General features: G+C 41.8%; 1 protein-coding gene across 1 annotated transcript in view; it reads left to right on the forward strand.

Moving 5' to 3' along the window:
- The first annotated feature begins 6,726 nt into the window (after window positions 1-6,726).
- Window positions 6,727-24,122, forward strand: part of dcbld2 (discoidin, CUB and LCCL domain containing 2) — a 116,055-nt gene continuing 98,659 nt past the window's right edge. The window contains exon 1 of the mRNA XM_060833688.1: window positions 6,727-6,951. Within this exon, the coding sequence (XP_060689671.1) occupies window positions 6,858-6,951 (94 nt within the window). The 5' untranslated portion in view covers window positions 6,727-6,857. The remainder of the gene's footprint in view (window positions 6,952-24,122) is intronic.

Genomic DNA, 24,122 nt, shown 5'->3' on the forward strand with positions numbered 1-24,122 from the left:
TCAGCCTCCTCCTGAAGTTGCCAGCAGCACAGATGCCATTATTTAACCAAGTTAAAAATCACACAACACCTGGTTATAGTCCAACACTCATAAGTCCTTTAATACAGAAGAATCTGTGATTATATACAACAATGCATGGCACTTTCCCCACACAGGTACCAGGAAATGACCAATTTCAACAAGACAGAATTTAATCATTACCCCTTGACATTCAATGGCATTATCATCATTGAATTCTCCCACAATAAACAGCCTTGAGGTTACCAATGGCTAGAAAGTGAACTAGGCTAGACATAGAAAAGGTATATAAGGGGCTAGAAATACTGTATCCCCACTGCTTGTCCACAAAATCTCGAAAGCACAAGTCAGAATGTGACAGAATACTCTCCACTTGCCTGGACAAGTGCAACTCCAATAACATTCAAGAAGCTTGATACCATCGAAGACGCGGCGAAGATACCATTCAACACGCGGCGAGATATTGAACAACTCTTCCGCTGCCTTCGCCTCCGTGCCTACTTCCACAACCAAGACTCCCGCCCACCCTCTGACGACCCCTTCTCCCGCCTCCAACACACCCCATCCACCTGGACACCCCGTGCTGGCCTCCTACCCGCCCTCGACCTCTTTATAGCCAACTGCCGCCGTGACATTAACCGACTCAACCTGTCCACCCCTCTCACCCACTCCAACCTCTCACCCTCAGAACGTGCAGCCCTCCACTCCCTCCGCTCCAATCCCAACCTCACCATCAAACCCGCAGACAAGGTAGGCGCGGTGGTAGTTTGGCGCACTGACCTGTATACCGCTGAGGCCAAACGCCAGCTCGCGGACGCCTCCTCTTATCACCCCCTTGACCACGACCCCACCTCCCACCACCAAACCATCATCTCCCAGACCATCCAGGACCTCATCACCTCAGGGGATCTCCCATCCACCGCCTCCAACCTCATAGTCCCACAACCCCGCACCGCCCGTTTCTACCTCCTGCCCAAATACCACAAACATGCCTGCCCCGGCCGACCCATTGTCTCAGCCTGCTCCTGCCCCACCGAACTCATCTCCCAATACCTCGACACGGTCCTGTCCCCTTTAGTCCAAGAACTCCCCACCTACGTTCGGGACACCACCCACGCCCTCCACCTCCTCCAGGATTTTCGCTTCCCCGGTCCCCAACGCCTTATTTTCACTATGGACATCCAGTCCCTGTACACCTCCATCCCCCATCATGAAGGACTCAAAGCCCTCCGCTTCTTCCTTTCCCGCCGCACCAACCAGTACCCTTCCACTGACACCCTCCTTCGACTGACTGAACTGGTCCTCACCCTGAATAACTTCTCTTTTCAATCCTCCCACTTCCTCCAAACTAAAGGAGTTGCCATGGGCACCCGCATGGGCCCCAGCTATGCCTGCCTCTTCGTAGGATATGTGGAACAGTCCATCTTCCGCAACTACACTGGCACCACCCCCCACCTTTTCCTCCGCTACATTGATGACTGTATCTGCGCTGCCTCGTGCTCCCACGAGGAGGTTGAACAGTTCATCAACTTTATTAACACCTTCCATCCCGACCTGAAATTCACCTGGACTGTCTCAGACTCCTCCCTCCCCTTCCTAGACCTTTCCATTTCTATCTCGGGCGACTGACTCAACACAGACATCTATTATAAACCGACTGACTCCCACAGCTACCTGGACTACACCTCCTCCCACCCTGCCCCCTGTAAAAACGCCATCCCATATTCCCAATTCCTTCGTCTCCGCCGCATCTGCTCCCAGGAGGACCAATTCCAACACCGCACAGCCCAGATGGCCTCCTTCTTCAAGGACCGCAGATTCCCCCCAGACGTGATCGACGATGCCCTCCACCGCATCTCCTCCACTTCCCGCTCCTCCGCCCTTGAGCCCCGCTCCTCCAACCGCCACCAAGACAGAACCCCACTGGTTCTCACCTACCACCCCACCAACCTCCGCATACAACGTATCATCCACCGCCATTTCCGCCACCTCCAAACGGACCCCACCACCAAGGATATATTTCCCTCCCCTCCCCTATCAGCGTTCCGCAAGGACCACTCCCTTCGTGACTCCCTCGTCAGATCCACACCCCCCACCAACCCAACCTCCACCCCCGGCACCTTCCCCTGCAACCGCAGGAAATGTAAAACTTGCGCCCACACCTCCACACTCACTTCCCTCCAAGGCCCCAAGGGATCCTTCCATATCCGCCACAAGTTCACCTGTACCTCCACACACATCATCTACTGCATCCGCTGCACCCGATGTGGCCTCCTCTATATTGGTGAGACAGGCCGCTTACTTGCGGAACGCTTCAGAGAACACCTCCGGGCCGCCCGAACCAACCAACCCAACCACCCCGTGGCTCAACACTTTAACTCTCCCTCCCACTCCACCGAGGACATGCAGGTCCTTGGACTCCTCCACCGGCAGAACACAGCTACACGACGGCTGGAGGAGGAGCGCCTCATCTTCCGCCTGGGAACCCTCCAACCACAAGGTATGAATTCAGATTTCTCCAGTTTCCTCATTTCCCCTCCCCCCACCTTGTCTCAGTCGGTTCCCTCAACTCAGCACCGCCCTCCTAACCTGCAATCCTCTTCCTGACCTCTCCGCCCCCACCCCACTCCGGCCTATCACCCTCACCTTGACCTCCTTCCACCCATCCCACCTCCATCGCCCCTCCCCCTAGTCCCTCCTCCCTACCTTTTATCTTAGCCTGCTTGGCTCTCTCTCTCTTATTCCTGATGAAGGGCTTATGCTCGAAACGTCGAATTCTCTATTCCTGAGATGCTGCCTGGCCTGCTGTGCTTTGACCAGCAACACATTTGCAGCTGTGATCTCCAGCATCTGCAGACCTCATTTTTTACCATCGAAGACAAAGCATCCTGCCTGAATATCATCCCCTGTCCTCCATCTTCAACATCACTCTCTTCATTATCAACACACTGTGGCAGCAGTGTGTACTTCCCACAAGATGCATTCCAGAAGCTCACCAAAGGTCTTGCGAGAGCACCATCTAAACCCGCAACCTCTTCCAACTCGAAGGATATAGGCAGCAGATGCATAGGAACACTATCACCTGAATTTTCATAGAATCATAGAATCCCAACAGTATGGAAACAGGCCATTTGGGCCAACAAGTCCTCTGAAGAATATCCCACCCAAACCCAAATTGAATTCCCTACTCTATTTCTGTACATTTCTCATGACTAATGCACCTAACCTAAACATCCCTGAATACTATGGGCAATTCAGCATGGCCGATTCATCTAATTTGCACATCTTTGGATTGTGGGAAGAAACTGGAGCACCCAGAGGAAACTCATGCAGACACAGGGAGAATATGCAAACTCCACACAGACAGTTGCCTGAGGCTGGAATCAAACCTGGGTCCCTGGTGCTGTGAGGCAACAGTGCCAATCACTGAGCCACCGTGCCACCCTATGTTTTATACTTATGATGTAACCGTTCAGGATTAATTGTCACATTAAAGAAACATTGTGTGTTAATTTGCATTAAGCATTGTAAGCTGTGGATTTCCAACTTTCTCATGACCAAGGACTGGTACAATGTAACCCACAATCTGACTGCATACTTCAAGAAAAGATGTGGATATGTAATCAGGTTGCACTAGAGGGATCCTCACGGTACAAATCAAATGTAAGCATGCATTTCTTGGACATTCACTTTAATGGTGCTGACTCCTGATCCTTCCCACTCGCATTTCCAATCTCTGACCTCCACAACTCCCAACATTCCCCTCCCCATTCTCAACACCAAACCCTGATCTCCTTCCCTCTTGAGCCCTATATTTCCTTAATACTACAGCCAATGTTGGTCTTCCCTGATCCAAGTTGTATGTTGTGCCCCATAACCTCATCTACTGCCAGTCCTAACCCCTTATCTCCCCATTGCCCAAAATCTCATCACTGACCTCTCCACATCCAGTTCAACCATCAATCTTTGTGCGATATTGTCAAACGGACGATCACAAATCAACACCTGATTTACCTCTCTCCTGATTTTTGTTTCTATTAAAACCAATGGAAATAATGCTGAGACAGATGGAAAGCTGAGGACAGAAGGACTTGCATTGAAGGTCATGCCTCCAATCAAGTTCTTGTAAAAGATATCATTATGGTGCTGAAACAGCTTGTCCAATGTATGATCGGAGCAGGTCAGGCAGCATCCAAGGAGCAGGAGAATCGACGTTTCGGGCATGAGCCCTTCTTCAGGAATGACATCATGCCCGAAACGCCGATTCTCCTGCTCCTTGGAAGCTGCCTGACCTGCTGCGCTTTTCCAGCAACACATTTTCAGCTGTGATCTCCAGCATCTGCAGTCCTCACTTTCTCCTAGAAGATCCTCCCTATTCTACAGTAATATTTGCATCCCAGTACTTCCAGTCAGTGAGACTGTAAGCTGCATGTTCTCTCTTATTTCCAGGCTTTCTAAATGCCATCAAACTGGGATGTGTCATTACTGTATTGAGTTGCTGTTTCTCAGAAGGGATGTGATGACTCACCTATGGAAAATGCTGCATTCTGCTGTGTGAGAAGATGTTTATATCAGAAGCTCATTCCTAAGCAGCTGTTACTTCATTTCAGCAGTTGTATCGTGATGTTTACTTGACAATTTTCAGATCTAAGGTTGGTTGTTTCAAGTTAAATTTCCCTTGGTTGCCTCTGATTTACAATCAGCTGTGGAAACAAGGGAAAAGCAAGAAGGAAAGATTTCGCATTTAAATCAACAATGGCAATCATTCCCTAATGAGTATGATTGTCCACCTTGGAAAGTTTGTGTCACTGATCATGGGTTCTGTGTGTCCTCATGTGGCTAATGAACCTGACCCTAGAACCACATCTCCAACCCACCATTTGGCAGGTACTTCCAAATGGTAAACTGGTTCTTTAGCCTCAAGGTCGCTGGCATTCCATTCTCCAGTTCCTTTTCCATAATTCCTCTTGAGCATGGGGCTGCTCAAAGAATTATGTACATTCACATTGGAGGAGGCCCCAGACAAGTGCCTGTGCTCCCCTCAACCAGACTCCCACTCACTTTTATCACCCTGAGTTGTCCACTCTTCCTAATCATCTGTATCTTAAATACAGATGGTGCTAACATATTGGTGCCCATCAATGGAAATCTGGCAGAAGGAAAGGGACCCCCGGCCTGGTATAAAGGAAAGTTATTGTGACTAGCAGATCTGTCCAATGGCTAGAACAAAGAATTTGGGAACAAACCATTAGGAACATGAATTGAATTCACACAGGCATGATGCCAATTCCAGCTATTGCTATTACTTCAGCGAGTACAATTTTAACATAAGTAGATTAAACAAAATTTTAAGCAATATCACCAGCTCTAATCCAAAGAGTGCACAACCCACCCCTGCCTTGCCTAATGCAACCATTGTGAAGGAAGCAGATAAAAAATTTTTGAATTAAAATTTAATTGGATTAACTTAGAAATATTAGTGATTTTACAGGAAGTAATCAATTTTATTATGCCTTTTACAAAACAAAAGCTTTCCTGTATTACTCTGCAGCAACCTATGGTCAATTGTAAACAGTAATTGAGAAAGAATTAGACTCTAAAGATCTCTTTAGAAATGGCTTGGAAGTACCAGTGTTGGACTGGGCTGGACAAAATCTAAAAGTCACACAACACCAGGTTATAGTCTAACAGGTTTATTTGGAAGCACTAGCTTTCGGAGCATTGCTCCTTCAGGTGCTTGTCCTAATGAAGGTGCAGCACTCCAAAAGCTATTAGACTATAACCTAGTGTTGTGTGATCTTTAGAAACGGTAATGGAAAATGCCAGAAATCCTCTGCAGTGGCGGCAGAATCTGCAGAGAGAGAGATAGAGTTAATATTTCACATTGTCGATGAAAATGTCATGGTTCTGAATCATTCTCTATATTCTTCTCTACAGGTGCTGCCAGATTTATTGAGTATTTCTGTTTTCATTTCAGATTTCTAGCATCTCCAGTATTTTCCTTTTGTCTTTCCAAATATTACTTTGTTCGCATACAACGAGATGTCACAGAGCATTCAGATCATGACTTTTCAAGATCTAGCACTATGTGTTACAAACAAACCAGCCTGTGTAAATTTTCTTCTCTCTAAGTATGGTGACTCATGTTGGGCTATAATGCTCAGCAAGCTTTTCCATGAGAGCAGCTTGCAAATAAAACCCATCCTTATCCAGATGTGCATTTTCCAGCAGCAGTGATTGGTGGAAATGGAAATGAGGATTCAGCTGATTTTTTTTGTAGCATGAGGGCACTGGTTCACCCATGTCCTCCCTTACACGTTCAAAAGCCATAATGCAACCAGCCCCCCCACCATCCCCAGGTGGCATTGAAATTAAGAATATTTGCACTTTGTCCTTGAGTTTTCTGTTGGTATCACTGAACTCATTTGTCCCGCAATGTATGTGAATAAAAGCAATAAATAGAAATATTGTAGTGAATTTCCGTTGTCCAAGCTAAGTTCAGGTGCAACCCAACTGCAGGAACATCTTGACTCAGTTCTCGAAGTGTTGGCGAGGGGGGGTAAAGTCAATAATGGTGTGGGGGGTGGGGGGAGATGCAGCTGAACGGGGCTGGAAGGGTATCAAGGGAGAGTACATAGAGCAGCCTTGCCCACCCAGGGGAATGTGTCCAACAGACAGGCTGCATTGTGGGATGAGCGGAAGCGGAGGAAGTGGTTGACCAGTCAGTGAATGTGGTTGACAATTGGCTCTTAATCGCGGCAGAGAGAGAGAGAGATAGGGAGCCGGAGTGCGATCGTTCAACAACTCCGCCACATTATGCCTTCCCTTCTCATCTCGGCATGGAGGCTGGGACGCTGAGAGGAAAAGCCATCAGAAAGCTCGGCATCTTTTTCTACTTACTTACAGCATTAGGCAGCGCGATCGGACAGAAAGGTGGGTTAGAGAGACGGCGGCGGCAGCAAACTCTGGGATTTCTCTGTCTCTTCACAGTAGTTTCTCTCTCGGTGGGGAGAGGGGCTTGCCATGCCTCTTGTTGAGTTAGTTTGTGCTCTTTAATAAATGTTTAGTACGTTTGTATTTTTATCTCTCCCCTTGGGCCATGAAACAGCGAAGTGAAGGTTTTCTGGAGTAGTTCAGAGATTGAGTGGAAAGCTGGGGATGGGGGATGGGTTTCCATCAGGTTTCTGGTGAACATTTTAAAGAGGCAGGTTTTTTTTCCGTACATGGCCTACAGACTAATTCTCCTTTTATAGTCGTTAAGCTTCGTGCCTAACCATAACTAAAGCCAATCTCTTTTTGAATGTTGCAATGTTTCAAAGTTTGCAGTTGTCATTGTCTTATTTAATGGTTCATTCGTGTTACTTTCTGAACATTAGTTTGAAGTTGTGTTTGTAAGAGGTGTGTCTTAAGCCCCATGCTAAACTGAGATAATTTTGAAATTGATTTGGTAACATTGGAGAGGAGGAATAAAAACACATTTCCATGTTGGATACAAATAAATCCTTTAAATTTATTGTACAGTCAAGAATATGCAACCCGCATACAAATGTTGCCAATCTTCTCTTGTTTGAGTTCTGCCATGAGTAAGAGTTCAGGTTAGGTTTAGATCCAGTGGTTATAGATAAATAATTCTGTTCTCCAGAACTAGGCTCATTGGCAGTGGGTGGCTAATCATTGATAATGTTGTTATATCAACAGACACAAACAAGACACTATTTATCTTGGCAATTTTCAAAATGTGAAAAAAAAAATTTCTCAATGATGAAAAATCATCATATATTGTAGGCAGTCTTGAATTAATTGAAATATCAACAAGAGTGAAAGTTTGTCGTTTGCCTTCATGACTATAAATAATTGATTTAGAATTTGCATTGCTGCTATTTCTTCTGTTTTAATCCAAAATGTCCAAGCTTCCCTGTAACCTCTAATCCTATGCACTTATGTGGGTGTTAGTCGTAGCATTGCCACTTCTGAGTCTGAAGACCCTGGGGTTTAAGTTTCAGTCCATAGAATGGAAGGCAAAATTTAGGCTGACAGTTTGAGTGCATCCCTGAGGGAATGCTGTGCTGTTAGAGGTGTTGTGTTACAAATGGAACATTAAATCAAGGACCCCATCTGTCTCCCTGGGTATTCATAGATTTTATTTTAAAATGATGTTGTGTGAAGAACAACCATGAGGTGTTCTGGCCAATGTTTGCCTCTGAGTCAACACCATCAGTACAGATTATCTGATTATTATCACTATTTGTTATTACAAATTGATGGCTGCACATCCTACAGTACAGCAGTGACCTTGATTCAAAAATGATGGTTTCAGAGCACCTTACAACGTCCCTGTAGTTTAGTGTATCTGATCTAGATGTAAATTTTTTAAAGAAATAGTGTTACCACTATCCTAGTTCAATTGCAGGTGCTTTTTTGATATTAATCATTTCAGCTTCTCTACCACCCTCTGTTATGACACTGACTAGTAGCTTCACTTCAAAATACCATCTATGTCCTCAACCAGCTCTCTCTCTTCTTACCACGGAAACATGGACCCCCCCCCCCCCCCCCCAAACTACCACCAACGCCACCATTTCAGCCAGTGCAGTAAGCCAGAGCCAGTGCAACGGCTATCTCCTTGTTAAACCGATTATGCCACAATCCACAGTAACTGCAAGTGCTCTAATGTTGCCTCCCCTGTTTGTGATCCTTTGCAATTAGCGTTAAGGTTAACCTATACCATTTACAGTATTCGAGGAGAAAGTGAGGTCTGCAGATGCTGGCGATCAGAGCTGAAAATGTGTTGCTGGAAAAGCGCAGCAGGTCAGGCAGCATCCAAGGAACAGGAAATTCGACGTTTTGGGCATAAGCCCTTCCTTGGCTGCTGCCTGACCTGCTGCGCTTTTCCAGCAACACATTTTCAGCCATTTACAGTATGTCAGTATTCCAGTGCGAGATTAACCTTAGCTTTCATGATCACAAGCTTTATGACAACTCAAGAACCCTTAAAATTCAATGAAACTACCCCATTCATCTGAAAGTCGTAAGTGGCACTTTGTTTTTGTACTAGACTTTGTGACCCAGAAGCAACTGGAACTTCTAATTCCGAATGCTTTTGCTGAATCTTATTCACTGTCCCCTGTGCCAATAAAGTATACGATTATTACCTACTTTTCAACAAATAATTTCCTCACAAAATAAGTCTGACATTTAAAATAAAAATGCAAAACAACTGCAACATGTTTGTTCAGAGCCACTACCATTAAAATGCAGATCCAGGATTATAAACTTAGTAAATGTTAAAATTAGCCTGATCTATATTGTTCCTCCTGCCCCCATCACAATCCAGATCAAATTTGAGGTGATCAGAATTACATGCATGCAGTTACTGTGTACACAATCCTTGAAGACACATCAACAATTTCTGTCTATACTCAATTTTGAGGAAGTGACTCATAGCATTCCAATATATTCAATACTTTAGAAATCTATACATGAAGTATGTTAACCACAAAATTCCTGGAACTAGTCATCACCTGTCATTAGTTAGACATCCCCAAGACAATTTAATTTCTGTGTTAATTTGTCTTGCCAGCCATTGGAAGTATGTGATGGAAACAGTGTGGCAACCTCTACAGGGCATTTAGGATTGAAAGGAAGTGGGCAAACAACTGTATATCATCTTAACTAATCGGATTGTGAAGTGAACATGAAAGTGTAAATTATGGTTGCTTAATGTGATTACACACCATTTTGCAGTTTTGGTCCCCTTACCTCATGAAAGATGTACTTAGCATAGAAGGAGTGTATCAGATGTGCACGGGTGATTCCTGCGATGACGTTTTTCATATGAGGAGAGATTGGGTCAACTGGGCTTGTATTTACTGGAGTTTAGAACAATGGGCAGGGGGTCCCATTGAAATATAAAATTCTGATAGGGCTGGACAGACTGCTTGCAGGGATTTTATAAACCTCTATAAGGTCACCCCTCAGCTTCCAACACTCCAAGGAAAATAATTCCAGCCTATTCAGATTCTCCCTATACTCGAACCCTCCAACCCTGGAAACATCCTTGTAAACCTTTTCTGAACCATTTCAAGTTTCACAACATCCTTCCTAAAGCTGGGAGAACAGAATTACATGCAATATTCCACAAGTGGTCTAACCACAGCCGCAACACGACTTGCCAACTCAATTCAGTGCACTGACCAATAAAGGCAAGTGTACCACATGCCGCCTTCAGTATTCCATCTGCCTGGGACTCTACTTTCAAGGAACTATAAACCTGCATTCCAAAGTCTCTTTGTTCAGAAACCGTCCCCAGGAACTTGCCATTAAGTATGTAAGTCTTGCTTTGATTTGCTCTACCAAAATGCATTACCTCTGTTGGAATTAATTTTCTGTCAGGGAGATTGGTTGAAAATAATTAAGACTTATCAGGTAATTTAAAAATTGCTTAGACTGAAATGACATGAATGATCTGTTTGTGAATAATCTACTGTGCAAGGCCAGCAACTTCACATGACTTAAGCATTTAATTGGACAGCCAGACCACATGATACTCTTAGTGAAGCAAGTATGGAGTGCCACATCATAGGCTGCAATTTTTCATTTTCTGTGTTTAATTGCTCATTCGCCTTTGTTTGGAGTTACTGTGATGTTTGTGGTTAAATAGTGCAGAGTACACATGGCCTTACCATTATTTTAAGTGTTTGGGCCATAATTACCTACAAACAACATTGATCTCCTCAGCAAATTTATAACACATTCTCTAACAAAAGACAGTACTGAAGAAGGGCCACTGGACCGGAAATGTTAACTGCTTTCTCTCCACAGATGCTGCCATACCGACTGAGTTTTTCCTGTAATGTTTTTGTTTCTGATCTCCAGCATCTGCAATTCTTTGTTTTTTGTACAATGTATCCTCTCTCACTTCAATAATATGTCACTTCACATCTCATCTGATTACCTGTATGGGTGGCATGGTGGCACAGTGGTGAGCACTGCTGCTTCACAGCGCCAGAGACCTGGGTTCAATTCCTGACTCAGGCAATTGACTGTGTGGAGTTTGCACATTCTCCCCGTGTCTGCGTGGGTTTCCTCCGGGTGCTCCGGTTTCCTCCCACAGTCCAAAGATGTGCAGGTTAGGTGAATGGGCAATTTAGCCTGGCCAAATGTTAGGTGAGGGAGTAAATGTAGGGGAATGGGTCTGGGTGGGTTGCACTTCGGCGGGTCAGTGTGGACTTGTTGGCCGAAGGGCCTGTTTCCACACTGTAAAGTAATCTAATCTGATGTAATGTTTTCTGCGTGGAGGATTAGTGTATAAATAAAAATTGTATAACCATCACATTCTTGTTGTATGCTGTTACAGATGGAAAATAATTTTGAAAGAAAGCAAATGAAAGGCAGACATTTCAGACTGGGGTTCTCTGACTTGGAGCCTGAAATCTATCAGCAGCCACAGGACCACTTGAGCAGTTGCTTTAATGTGACAGACAACATTTATGATAAATACCAATGGCCTTGTTCCAGATTACAGACCAGCAAAATCAATATTACAAACATTTTGTCGGTCAAATCATTGCAATAAAAAAATGAGCAGGATTGATTGAGTTGGTATGTGTGTGGTGGTTGTTAGATGTGAGTGGCTGTTTTTTGATTGACGTGCCAGTGGTACATTGGTCTGTTGGATGATATTGCAAAGACTTTTGTCTGCTTTAAGATAAATTAGGACCTGATTCATTCTTCATCTCCTGAGCTGGTAGTTGACAAGCAGACAATTGTACAGGGAACAAAAAGGAAGTTGAATTATTTTTCCTACTAGTTGATGGTGTCTACTGTGAAGAGCAGGGTAAAATCAGAAAACTGCAACACTAGTTTCCAATGAACTGATCAAAAAGACCATAAGACATAGGAGCAGAGATTAGGTCATTGAATCTGCTCTGCCATTCAATCATGGACTATAAGTTTCTTGACCCCATTCTTCCGCTTTCTCCCTGGAAACTTAGGTTCTTGAGTATCAAGGGGATCTATCTATCTCTGTTTTAAATATATTGGATACCGTGACCACAGTGACAAGTATTATAGATTTATATGTATACAGGAGCAAAGAGGACTCATTAACACAGAATATAAAATAGACCTGTAATTTCTGTAATAAATTTCAAGTTGAATTTTTGTTGGTTAATTTTCGGTGTGGTATATTAAATTAGAGGAAGCTAGATCATGTCGTCTCTTTTTAAATTTATAACATTGGATCCAATACTGAGCCATTTGGCTCATTGAGATTATTAAACATATCAAAATTGAGGAGTATACATTGTGTTTAATGTGACAAAAAAAATGTTAACTTGTTACTTTAAGCATTTCAACTCTTTGCAGTTATAAATAAATTTTACTCCAATTTTCTCCAGAAGAAGAGAATCATCAGTGGGATGAAGTAAATCTTTAATCAAATCAGTTGGATATGGAAGAGCAATTAAAAGGCTTTGAGTAACCAGTAGAATGGTTTTGAGAACCTCGTGAAATACCTGCAGGCTGACAGGTTGCTCTGTTTGTCAACTGATCAAAGCTGAACAACACACTGTCACATTTTGCTTAGTGCTGGAAAATGTCCTAATCTGACTCTGGCTGGTGATATGAATTGATTCTGTTTCCAGTATTGCTTCAGATTGATGGGGTATACTTGGCATCTAGGATAGTGGCGAATATCTTGACCCCAGCATATTAGACAATGCCATTCTTCCGTGCCAAAATGCAAGTTTCCGGCTATATTTGGCATCTAGGTTGACCTGTAATTTTCAATAGTTTTTGTCAGTAAGTCCCATATGGCTTCTTAACCACTCTTATTAACCTGTCTGCTGCCTTCGGGGATTTGTGGACAAGCACTCCAATACAACACAGTGGATAGTTAGGATATAGAATGCGTTGCCTGGAAATATGTTGGAGGCAGGTTGACTTGAGGCAATCAAAATGACACTGAATAATTAACTCAGCACAAATAAGTTGTATGAGTAGGGGTGGGCGGAACCTGGTGATTACCTGTGTCAATGAGACTGCTTTGAAGAGCCAGTCCAGTTGTGCTGGGCAAAATGGCCTCCTCCGCTGTAAGACTTATGTGATTGTTTGTTGGGCTGTAATTATTGAAGAAGCAGGGAGGAATGAGGTGTTGGAGGAATCTGAGTGAACAAAAAAAAATGATAATGTCGAAATCAATGCATTGCTTAATGGGAGCCGCTGTAGATCAAAGAACATGGCTGTTATGTGTGGTTTGAGAAAGTTACTTGGGATTGAATACAGAGACCTGACAAAAATGCATTGGATTAGTCAAGTCAAGAGCTGAAAAAGGCATGAATAAGGGTTTCAGCAGGTGATGAGCTTAGATATAGACCAGGTTGAGCAACTTTGCGGAGATAGAAATAGGCAGTTCTTTGTGATGGTACGCAGATACGGTTAGGCTGAATTTGGGATCACTGACACAAAGGTTGCTTTAGTTTCAGGCTATTACCCTGGAGTCAGGTTGAGCAAATAACTGGAGAACTGAGTTTGGAGCCAAGACTGAAGACAATAGCATGTTGTTCTTTCCAATATTTAATTGGATGAAATCTCAGCTAATCAAGTACTCAATATTGGAAAGGTGCCTGATAATTTAGAGACTGTGCAGGAATCGAGAGATACTGATGCTGTCGTCAACGTACAATTGAAAGTTGACTTTATGCTTGCATATGATGACAACAAAAGCAGCATCAAGATGAGAAATAGAAGGGACACCAAGGATTAATATTTGGGAGACCTCAGAGATTACAGCTTGGGTACTGAAAGAGAAGCCATTGCTATAATTAGGTAGATAGAAACAGATGGGTGCTGTTCCTCTTAAAAACTGGTGGAGCACTCATTCCTCTGAAAACTGGTGGAGATCTGTTGCACAGAATTGCACAGGACTAGGAGAGGATAATGGGGCAGTCGGGCTGAGGAAGAAGAAGCACTGTAATTCATTGCTCTCATAGTCACTTGCGTTTCACTTCATGAATGTGCACACTGTTCTTGTTCTGTGTCAAGGCAGAAACCTGATTAGTGATCAGACATGGAGTTTTTGGAAAGACTGGTGTGCAATTTGGAAGCTTCAGTACATTCAAAGGTTTTGCAGGGGACAGGGAGGAAGTTTAGAGAGTTTACAAGGACAAAGGTAAATGATTATTTGTGACGGACAGAATAACAGTATCAGCTGCCTTGGGGGTGGGAATGAAGTTGGGTGGTCAGTTTAGTGGATATAGTGTCGAGGGATCAGGATCTGTCTCTTATTGACATGGTGAGCTCAAAGAAGGGATGAGGGAAGATGAGAGAGATTTGTTTTTTTTTTAGAAAAGCAAAACAGTTCAAGGTTGGCGAAGGAGGGGTACCTCCTTCGAGAAAGTTTGGTCTGGTGGGTTCAGAGAGGAAGTGAAGTGGCTGAGGCATCTGATCTGATCATCTCAGTCGTGAGGCCAAAGATGTCCATGTCCTTGCACTTGTTGTCAAGATGAGAAATGGTATGCACGAAGGAAAGGAATTTAACAAGATTACTTAGAATGGAGAAAAGAAGACAAAAATTTTCTTGGCATGAGGAGATGATCCTGGAATAGAGTGGTTTCACTTAAATTTTCACTTGTGTTCACCAAATATTTCTAAAAGTCACAACAATTCTGCTTTTATTTTTTTTCTGATTGTAAAGGTACTCCTTACCTTAATGCTTAAATTTAATTTACTACCAAATGGAAAATATGCCTTTTGAATAGAGGGAGGATTGCTTTGTGAAGTTTTATTAAAAGGCAAGGAAAGTGCTGTGCTAGATATTCTCTCTCCATCTGCTCTGTTTGCATTGATTGCAGCTTTATTTAAATGCAAAATCATTAAAATGTAATCATGCACAGATGCTTCAGCCTTTTTGATGTTTTATTTCTTAGATATTTAAATGCTCAGAACTTTATAAAACAGCTTGATGCATTTTTTTCTTAAAATGTTTTATATGAAAACGCTATTAATTTTGAAAGCAAATTTTAAATACAACCTAATTGGGGAAATGATTTTGTTTTCTTTAGAACTAACTTGCAGATATGATACATCTTGTGAATCAATATATTTCTCTACTTTTGGGGATTTTTGTTTGGTTCTTAGCTTTTAACTCAATCCATTATTTTTAAACTGCTGTGGCTCATACAGCTTTTCATGGTATTGACCATTTAACAAAGTGATTAAAAATTGTATAATGTCTAATAGTGGTGAAATGACATTAATGTTTTGCAGAATTGTCTGGTGCTTCTGAAAGAATGGTTCACAGTATGCTGAAGTGGAAGTGTGTTGTTCTTAATGTTCAGGTTGTATACACTGCAGGTTATGGTGGTTGCAGTTCAGAAAATGTACTTTTTTTACTTTTGATATCTTGGTTGATGTCATGGAGCTGGTTTAGTCACTTTTGGTTTGATATTATAAAAACATGTCTTACATTTACGCAGTCAAAGCATAATTCTGTATTTGGAAATCAGTTATAAAACAAAACGGCGAAAGAAACTCAGCAGTTTAGGCAGCATCTTTGTAGAGAAGGTGCATCTGTGTATTTCTATAGTACCTCACATAACTTCAGGACATCACAAAATTAACTTGCAGTTAACGAAGTATTCTTATTATGCAATTGGGCATGTGCAAGTTTTACTTACTCCAGAAACATTATGCTTAACAAATTATGAAATCTAGCAATTTCTGATTTTATTTCACATTTCCAGGATCTGCAACAAAATCAGAAATTGCTGGTAAAACTCTGCATTTTGGAGAGAAAGCAGAGTTAACATTTTGGGTCCAGTGACCCTTCTTCAGAACAACATCTTGCTTTTATGTCTGTCTGGAGTTTGTTGGGCATGACTTGGGTGGAGTGATGGTGCATACCTTTTTTCAGGCTCTCATGGAGTTTAGTATGCCCATTGTACTTTAATGGAATCTGATAAACCGAGTCTCCTAAAGGACTAGGAGGAAATGAGGACTGCAGATGCTGGAGATCAGAGCTGAAAAATGTGTTGCTGGAAAAGTGCAGCAGGTCAGGCAGCATCCAAGGAGCAGGAGAATCGACGTTTCAGGCATAAACCCTTCTTCAGGACTGACAGTGATAATTTGCAGTGACATAGAAAGAACTAACGTACACTCGTGATGTGAAAATCTTGGAGAAAAGAGTATGGGAAGTGGCTAGCGTAAGGGAGTGTTCTTATAACAGTAAATATGTTAAAATTATTGTTTACAGCCAGCAGTCTGAGAATTATTTGAAACTATTGCAACCTGATAAAAATGGTTTCAGCAGCTGAGTAGCGAATGATTCTGAACATCGTGCAATCATCCACGAGCATCCTCACTTCTGACCTGAAGATGGAGGGAAGGTCACACCCAAATATTTAATTTGCTTACAACACAGTAAAACTAATACTGGAAACAATCAAATCTGTGGTACGCACATTGCTGGATTCATTTTGTGCAATGGCTCTAAGCTGTCCCTCCTTTGCTGCAACAGTGCAGCAAGATTATCGTTCTTTTGTGCAACGTCTGTTGTGTTTTCTATTTTCAATTCAACTTTGATGTGGACATGAGTGTATGACTCCATTGGATCCTTGTTCTTAAACACTTACTTCACTTGGCTACTTGTGAGCTATTACTGGATATGGAAGTTGATAGATGGGAATATAGGTAATATTCACTTCAGTAAAATTTATAAATTACCCTCCAGTTGAATAAGACACTTCAAATTAGCATTTGTTTTGGGAGTATAACACAATATTAAATGCTGAACTTTTAAATTTGATTGAAAATTACTTGAAGTTGGCTCCACCCTTCTCCAACTGTCACTTCATCGAGGCAAAGAGAATTTTTATTTGGGAATGTAGTCCCTGATTGAGACTATCACTACGATCAGCTGGAAGAAATTTTTAGGTGCAAAAGCACAACCCTTTGAGTCTTCCCTCATAAATTGGATGGAGCATGTTCAAGAGAACAATGAAAGTAGTATCTCAAGGGATTAAAACTGCAGATTTTAATCCCTGGTACAGTGGTTATTTAATCCTAATTAAGTGCATCATTAATTAAATGAAGATTTAATGCTACTGCTCTTGCGTGGCAGTAACTAATGTGTTGTGTTTAGCAATTAATAGGTATCAGGAGTTTATAACTGGTTACTTTGAGACTTAAATCTCTCAATGTGGAAGCTTTCTCAGGAGACTGAAGATGGTAAAGGTGACAAAGTTTCTTCTAAACAAGCAACACAGTGAAAGCAAGATTGAAATAATAATATTCTGCACTTCCTGGCGAGCTGCTGTCTTGAACCTTTGCAGGTGTATGAATATCCAGTGCTGTTAAGAAAGTAAGGTCCTGCATTTGGACATCATTGGTATTGAAGGAATGGTGATATAGTTCCAAGTTAATGTGCTGTATGACTTGGAGGGGAACGTGTTGATTATTCACGTGCATCTGCTGCCCTTGTCCGAGGTGGTACTGGTTACCAATTCTCAAGGTGCCATCAAAGGACCATCACAGTATTATTGCGTGCATATTGTAGATGGTACACACTACTGTCAGTGTGCCTTAGTGAGGAAGGGAGTGAGTGTTGAAAGTGTTGGATGAAGTGCCAGTCAAGGAAGGTGTTTTGGTCTGAATAATATCAAGCTGCTTAAGTGTTGTTGTTCTCTGTTGCACTCCTAACGCAATGCCTTGTAGATGATGGACAGACAATGAAGAGGCAAGGTGTGAATTACTGTCTGTAGAATTCCTAGTTTCTGACCTGTATTTGTAGCCAGAGTATTTAAACAGCTCTCTCATTTCACTGTGAGGTTAAAGATAGCCCTCAGGATGTTGGTCATGGGGATTTGTTGAGGGTAGTGCCGTTGTACGTTGTGGAGTCATGTTTAGATTCTCTCTTGCTGGAAGTGGTCATTGTCTGCCACATGGCTAAATGTTACTTGCCACTTCTCAGCTTGGCCCTGAATATTGTCTGGGTATTACTGCATGTTGTCATAGGCTGCTTTGGTATGGTTATGATATGCGAGGGTGCATGTTGATAGTGTCACTAGGCTAGTAATCCAGAACCCAAGACTAATGTTTGGAGGGCATTAGTTTAAATTCCATCGTGGTAGATGGTGAAATTTGGAATTCAACGGGGAAAAAAAAATCAGGAAATAATGAAAAAACTAATCTAACAGTCACCATGCAACCGTTGTTATTAAAGCCCATCTGTTTTCCTAATGTCCTTTAGAGGAGGAAATCTGCCATCCTTACCTGGTCTGGCCTACCTGTGACTCCAGATTCATAGTAATGTTGTTGATTCTTAACTGTCCTCTGTGCAATTAACGATGGGCAATAAATTTTTTTTTAAGATTAGATTACTTAGTGTGGAAACAGGCCCTTCGGCCCAACAAGTCCACAACGACCCGCCGAAGCGCAACCCACCCATACCCCTACATTTACCCCTTACCTAACACTATGGGCAATTTAGCATGGCCAATTCACCTGACCCGCACATCTTTGGACTGTGGGAGGAAACTGGAGCACCCGGAGGAAATCCACGCAGACACGGGGAGAACGTGCAAACTCCACACAGTCAGTCGCCTGAGTCAGGAATTGAACCCGGGTCTCAGGCGCTGTGAGGCAGCAGTGCTAACCATTGTGCCACCATGCCGCCCATCCTGGCAAATGCTGGCAAAAAAACTCAATGTACATCATCACAGAAAGTGGTGCAATGATGCATGAAGTTTCTCTCTGTTGTGCTCTTGTGGCAAGATGAAACTATAGTTTGATGCTTTTTTAAATAAAGTTAATGGGAACTTTATCTTGGCGGACTCTAAGTGTTCTTTTATAACATCAGCATGACTTTCGAACAGGGTTTCCCATGAGTCTTCCAAAACATTGCAAATTATTTTTTTGCCAAGTGTATTCTCTTTGGCAAATTTGGTTCTGATTGATGGAGAAACATATTTTATCCTTCGGTCAGTCTTGACTGGGCCACCGATTGGACCAAGCTCCTATTGGGACTTCTTGGGAATTTATTATTGACAGCGTTGGGCTAAGAGGGTTATAGGCAGACACTGAGTGTGCTGGGGCACACCACAATTCTGAACTGCTTTGTGGCTTTAAATCTCGGGACGGTAGCAGTTTCTCAGGAAAAATGCAGGTTATTGGAGAGGGAGCAGAAGTCACCAGTAATAGGCAGGCTTGCTGTGTAGAGCCTACAACAACTGCTGAAAAATGTAAAAGTTAATTTGTTAGACAACTCTTTGACCGGCCTGCCAGCTGTAGTGGTGAGCAAAGGGTGCAATAGTTTGTTCATCTGCAGCTGAAGCACTCTTCTACGTGTACTTTTCATCCCAGATCTGCCCATTCCCCGAGTAGCCTCCTGTTTTACCCACTCTGCATTTATTCCCATTTAAAGTCTCTGTCTTTTTGGTTTACTTACAGCAAATGCTGTTTCCTCACTTCCTGCTGTGCTCCCTGATATTTATTGATCCCCAGTTTGTCATGCTTCCACTTGAAACGTTTCACCCCTGACCTCATGGTCCTGTCCTGCCACAGCAGTAATCTCAGCCAGCCTTAGAAGTGAGATCTTTTGCACTTCTCCAATTCTTCGCACAACTGTGATTTTGCCATGCCACCATTGACAGCTGAGCTTTAACCTACAAGGTCTAAACCCTGGAATTCCCCCTCTACCCTACCCCCCTCCCCCCTCCAATCACTCAGTCACTATTGCTCTCTTCTTTAAGTCACACCTTAAAAGATATGCCTTTTGGGTTAGCTTTTGTCCATGTGGTCTAATGTCTCTTTATGTAGCTCGGTGTCCAATTTTATTTGAGAAGCGCTCTTGTAAGGTACCTTAAGACATTTTAAGATTAATGACTGACAAAATGCTGTCGGTTTGTCACTGGTCAAAACCGGAGAAAGTGAATTGGCGGCCTGGTTTGCAACTGCTCATTTTTATTTTTACTTTATCAATAGGGGAAAAAAAATGAGATTTCTTTAAACCTATAATGAGAAGTGTGTACAACTCATCCTCAAGCTAGCACTGTCCTAAAATGGCAATCAAGCTTTTGCTTCTGGGTAAACACATGTTTAGTCCTTTGACTCATATGTTTCAGGTTAGGAATATGGGGAGGAAGCAGTATTTGCCTTAAGCATCATTCCAGCTGGAGCACACCCAGCAACAACAACAACATATTAAAATTCATCTGGATAAAATGTCTTGTTGAGTATGATACTGCCATTAAACACTTGCACCCAACCACAAAAAACACACTGAAGGTCTCTTTGTTAAATATATATTGGATATACCATGGCTGTCATGTTCTAAACAGTGTCAATGAGTCCTCAAGTCATAGGCCTGATTCCATGAGTTGATTATCTTCAGAGAGGTATTTATTGGCAGAATTTATAAGGAATTTTAATCAAAATTTAGGAAATGTAAAAAAAGTAATTGGTGTCATTTTAATTTTTGTATAGCCATTAACTGAATTGTTCAGTTTGTTATTTTTATACCTTTTTTTTTCTGTAAACAAATTTCTGTAAGTTTTTATTTGTGGGGAAATGTACAAATAACATTTTATCCATGTGGATGGAGGAATACTGGTCGTACAAGAATGGTCATACAATGCATTACTTGTCAGCAAGTAAGCAGCTAAGAGTCAAAGTTAATTTTTATTCACGGATGTAGTTGTGATTTGTACGCTAGCAAGTACAACAAATGGAGTAAACTATCAGAATAAAAAGAAACCTTCAGCTAGCTGGTGTTAAATATGGCAAGAATTAGGTGATAATTTATGACAGAAAAAAATTCAGTAACAATCTAATTGATAACACCCTGAATGATCCTATCATGTTTATATTGTATTAATAATAAAGTTACACACTTACTGCTCAGATTTTCATTCAATATGCAGTTTGAACCTGTTTAAAACACTAAAATGTTTGATTGACTAGTTACTATATATTTGTTAACAGATTCCATTAACTTCAAAGGATAAAAAGAAGATGGTACGATTACATCATTTAAAAGGCATCTGGATGGGTATATGAATAGGAAGGATTTAGAGGGATATGGGCCAAATGCTGGCAAATGGGGTTAGGTTTACTTAGGATATCTGATTGGCAGAGACGAGTTGGCCCGACGGGTTTGTTTCCGTGCTGTGTATTTGTGACTCTTAAAAGCATCTGCTTGAGAAGACCCTGCTCTTTCCAGAAACATCTGGCACTTCATTGCCTGTTTACAGCTAGTATAACTGGTCCCGCAGTTTCAAGCTGTAAATAATGTACTTACTGTCAAATAATTATCATGGGCTCATCTTTCAATTAAAAAAAAGAGACCCCATTAAATTCTTTCAATTCCAGCCTCAGGCGACTGACTGTGTGGAGTTTGTACATTCTCCCTGTGTCTGCGTGGGTTTCCTCCGGGTGCTCCGGTTTCCTCCCACAGTCCAAAAATGTACAGGTTAGGTGAATTGGCCATGCTAAATTGCCTGTAGCATTAGGTGAAGGGGTAAATGTAGGGGAATGGGTCTGAGTGGGTTGCGCTTTGGCAGGTCGGTGTGGACTTGTTGGGCCGAAGGGCCTGTTTCCACACTGTAAAGTAATCTAATCTAATCTAAATTGTTTACCCAGTGACCTTCCAAAGGATAATAAGGTAAATCATTTTATAATGTCAACAATGTTAATTCTTGTTCCATTTGTTTATTCTGAGGTTTCCAACAGCAGCATCAGTTTTTTGGATCACCTTTATTTTTCTTCCCCCTACCCTTGCAAATAGGAATTGTTCAATGAGAAGAATGACAATCTTCATCTTGTTTGATTTTGACCATTTGGTTGTTGCATAATAAAATGTTATCAAAGTAATTGAACAATCATAGGAATTGGTCTTAATCCATCTGTTTACCACAGGCCTAGTTATGGTGTGAAGAAAATCACAATGGTAAAGTATTCTGGGAACTACAGAAGTCAGCTATTCCTCCCAAACATGCTACAGTTAGCACATGTCATGTCTCCATTTACTCAATGTATCCCAAAGAGTTATTTCTTGAAAAAAACATTACAACCATATGATGTAGGAGCAAGTGCAATTCATTCGGCCATTCAAGCTTGATTTATTATTTGTTAAGTTCATGGCCAATCTTATACCTTGGCTACACCTCCCCTTGCTGCGCCCATAATTCTGGATTTCCTTTTATCCCAAAATCTTCTGATATATCTTAACTGTACTCCATAACTGAGTTTTCACTTGCTCACTCCAGGTTTATAATTCCATATATTCACAACACTTTGAATGAAGGCATTTCTCCTTATCTTGATCCTACATGACCGATGTTAATTTTGAGACTGATCCCTTGTTCTTGATTCCCCAGGCAGGGGAGTTGGTCTCCTAGCAGCCTGAAATCCTTTAAATACATTTCAATAAGATCACTCTCTAGAATTCAGAAAAATGCACAAAACTTACCCTGACCAAATTCTCCTCTTATACCAATTCATTCATTCATCCAGAAATCATTGATTGTACTCTATCGAGGAAAGGTATATCCTCCCTTAGATAAGGAGACTAAATCTGTCTAATTTTCATTTGAATGAATCAATACTAATTGTTTCCACTGGCTCTCTAGGGAGTCTGTTCCACAGATTGATCATTTGCTCATCGAAATATTATTTCCGCAGATTACTTTTGAATTTGCCTCCCTTCAGGCACAGATCATGTCCTTTCATTCTACAGTTCTCGTCAATCTGAAGCAGCTTTTCATGCTGTATGCTGTCTAGTCCCTGTAGAATCCTAAAAGGAACGATTATATCACCTCGAAACATAATTGCTCATCATAATCTAATCCTTCCATCATCTCAATCACTCTGGTTACTCCCTTCTATAGCTGCTTTTAAACCAGGACTGCCAGAGCTGTGTCCAGTATCTACAGTAAGACTGCACTGATAATTTACAAACTGCAAGGTTATCTTCTTATTGTGAGTCAAAATTGTCCTTTTTATTGTATCTCAACATTTTGTCTTGTGCTCACTGCAGTTGACTGTCGTTGCAATAGCTTAGTCAGAGACAGAAAGTCGTGTCCATGTTCAACATGTTTGTGATCAAACATGTGCATTTTTTACCCTGTGTATGCCCATTAAAATAATTCCAGTAATTATGTTTTTGAGAGTTTTAAAACAAGTTGTTTATTATCATATTACCATTCCTTCACTGTTGTGGGTTCAGATGTGTTTTTTTAAAATCATTTATAGAGGTGTTAAAATCCTGAGATCTTGTCACAGCAGAAAAGGAAAATGTGTCCCCAACGGTAGAAGGTTTGAGATGCAGATTTGAGTTGATTAGCAAAAAAGACCAATGGAAACTTGTGGAAAAGCATTTTTTTAAAAAAACACAACATGTAGTTAGGATCTGAAGTGCACTATCTGCATATGTGAAATTTGGTTTTCAAGACATAATTAGGTAATTGTCTGAGAGAGAACATTGTAAGGTGATGGACAAAGGATAATTGACATCAGGTGAATATTTTAAAACCAAGTATAAACTGTGTGTCTGGTATAGTTTATCAAGCAATGAAGAGAAAGAAGTACATTTTATGGGTGTTGATGTTGACCCCAGAGCTATAGAGTGACATGCACCTTTCTTCTTGGTTTATGTTAAGAGCATAAGAAATAGTAACTGGTGTAGGCCATTTGGCCCCTCAAGCCTGCTTTGTCTTTCAATGGCTGATTTGACATTCTTCATCTCCATTATCCTGCCTTCTCTCTGTAGCCTTGATTTCCCTTACTACCCAAGAATCTACCTACCTCAGCCTTAAATGTACACAAGGACTTTTCTCCCGCAATTTTGTGGCAAGGATTCCAAAGACACACCATCCTGTGAAAGAAGAAATTCTTCATAATCACAGTCCAAAATTGAAAATCCCATTATTCAGAAGCTGTGTCCTTTGGTCTGAGACTCTCCCTTGAGGGAAATAAGAGGTCCAAAACTGCTCTCCGTTTTCCAGGTATGGTCTCACCAGCACCTTGCACAGCTGCAGGAAGACTTGGTACGATTATACTCCAACCTCTCTTGAAATAAGGGCTAACATTCCATCAGTCTTCCTGACTAC

Source organism: Hemiscyllium ocellatum, chromosome 12, assembly GCF_020745735.1.
Source record: "Hemiscyllium ocellatum isolate sHemOce1 chromosome 12, sHemOce1.pat.X.cur, whole genome shotgun sequence".
Taxonomy (NCBI): domain Eukaryota; kingdom Metazoa; phylum Chordata; class Chondrichthyes; order Orectolobiformes; family Hemiscylliidae; genus Hemiscyllium; species Hemiscyllium ocellatum.